Source organism: Chanos chanos, chromosome 12, assembly GCF_902362185.1.
Source record: "Chanos chanos chromosome 12, fChaCha1.1, whole genome shotgun sequence".
NCBI lineage: Eukaryota > Metazoa > Chordata > Actinopteri > Gonorynchiformes > Chanidae > Chanos > Chanos chanos.
The window spans coordinates 3,271,220-3,273,656 of record NC_044506.1 but is presented as its reverse complement, the minus strand read 5'-3'; the positions used below and the strand labels follow the sequence as shown (position 1 = coordinate 3,273,656).

General features: G+C 35.4%; 1 gene segment (V, D, J or C); it reads left to right on the top strand.

The window, feature by feature from the left end:
* The first annotated feature begins 347 nt into the window (after positions 1 to 347).
* Positions 348 to 2,082, top strand: LOC115825452 (Ig kappa-b4 chain C region-like). The segment is given in 3 exon segments: positions 348 to 353; positions 463 to 514; positions 1,763 to 2,082. Coding segments are annotated over 3 exon segments (378 nt in total).
* Positions 2,083 to 2,437: the final 355 nt, after the last annotated feature.

Below are 2,437 nucleotides of genomic sequence, written 5' to 3'. Positions count from 1 at the left end.
AGGGCGACGTGTAATAATTGTCCTAATTGTCCTGCATTAGAGGGGTTTTGAACAGCAAGTCAATCAGCAAGTCTCAACAGTGGAGGACTTCTGGTGGAGGAAACAAACTGGATGTTGGCAGTGAGTATCTACACATGATATCTTTATAAAATATACAATATGTCAACTGCTTGAGGAAATGTTCCCTACTTAGTGACCATTTGAAGGATGTTTGAGGATGACAATGTTTCTTTAATTCTGGACTAGTTTAAGAGTAAACTTGTAGCCAGTCTGATCTTTAAATCAGCATAAAATGACAGATCAGCGTCTGTATTTGATGGAATATGAATTAGTTGATAAGTTGATTGATGGCTGTAAGTCAGCTGATGAATAGTAGAGCTAATAGTGTGAAACAATGTGCTGTAAAGCACAGAGAGATCAGAGTCATTAGAGCAGGAGGTTTTTGTACGGCCACTTAACCAGTTTGTATCACTGTGGGAGACTTTTGGTGGAGGCACCAGACTGGATATTGGACGTAAGTACAAGTTTCTACTCTTTGTGAAAATAAAATGTATTTATATCTTATTTATTTAGTGTGTATTTTATGAATGGTAGTTATAATAGTATTGTAACATTATTACTATTATTTTTTTAATGAATAAGTTATAGTTGACATGATTCTTATGATATATCTGGAGCTCATCTAATAACAGTGTGGGCTGTGAAAATTATAATTTATTTCTTTGATGATGTCAATTTGTCAATTTTAAATGATAAACAATTTTTTAATATTTTTCCTCAAAAACTGCACATTATTATTATGAAGGTAAACATTCTAAAAAATTAAACAAAGTGTACAAAGAAGACCGGATTTGGATATTAACCTTAACTTTAAGGGAGTGCCAGTTAATATGTGTCTGAAATATTTAAGAATAATGCAGAAACACGACAAAATATATGCTGTAGATTACTGATTCATTAAATATGAATTCTGGATACAATAAGTGGTTACAAGAAAACGGAATCTCAGAATAGTTCACAACAACCACCTCGAACAACTTAACAAAAACAAAGGCAGGAAAAAAAAGAGAAAATTAACTTGTTGAACAATCCATTACAATTGTAATGTTTTTCTGTTTAATCCAACTTTTTTTAGATTCATTATTATTAAAATAATGAACCTAATTTTTTTTTTATTATTATTAGGAATTAAGATATAAGGTGAAATGTCTCTCTCAAATACTACACTGAAAAGTGTAGTATAAAATCCAGACAGCACTGAAAATGTTTTTGAAAAAAGCCACTGCTTTGACCTTCTATGAGTACTTTTTTAATACAATTTGCCTGTTTACTTTCATAGAATTAATCTCAAATTTCATGACTCCACCTTTTGCTTTTTATTTAACTATTTTTTTTTTTATTACAAAGTTAACCATATATATTTTTAAAGTAAGAAAAAAAAAAAAATCCAATGTATTTATAATGATTTCAAACTCATAAAAATTGAAGAATGTCCAAAATGATGCGTTTAATTTCATGAGAATATGTGCTTTGGAATGAACTTTTATTTATGGATTGCTACTGTCTCTCAACGCTCTGCTGAACTTGGTTTTGTTCTGTGATGTAGAGATAAGGGAAGTGAAAGAGGCAGAGTCTGTATTTTTGAACCACACATAAACTGTCTGTTTCAAGAACTTAAAAATCACACATTCTGCTGGCTGACTGAAATATGTCCGTTCTCTCTCCACCCAATCACAGCTCTTATGTCTGTTGTGTGTCCTAGGTAACACTCAGCCCACACTGACAGTCCTGCCCCCCTCCAGTGAGGAGCTGAAGCAGGGGAAGGCCACACTCATGTGTCTGGCCAACAAGGGCTTCCCCTCAGACTGGAAGCTGAGCTGGAAGGTGGATGGTAAGAGCTGGAGTTCAGGGGTGAGCTCCAGCCCTGAGGTCCTACAGAAGGATGGTCTGTACAGCTGGAGCAGCACCCTCACCCTCCAGGAGGAGCAGTGGACAAAGATGTCAGTGACCTGTGAGGCCACACAGGGCTCCCAGTCTCCTGTGAGCCAGACACTGAGGAAAGATCAGTGTTCTGAGGAGTGAGAAAACACACACCCACACACACACACACACACACACTGTCCTTCAGGCTTAACCTGTGTGTAAGTCCTTCCAGCAGCTTGACTTACAATCAGCGAATCATCCATGTGATATGTGATTTTCTTGTGTTTCATATCAAATCCATTCATGTCCATTGCATGTTTGTATTTCACTGCTTAAGTTTTCTTTCTTTCTTTCTTTCTTTCTCATTCATGATTAAAATAAAAAAGCTTTTTTTATTGACAGCCACTCCTCTCTCTCTGTTTATTGTGAATGAAATCATCCATCAAAATCACACACTAAAACATCCCCAACACCTATAATAATTCAAACCAATATGATTCCATAGACACAAGAC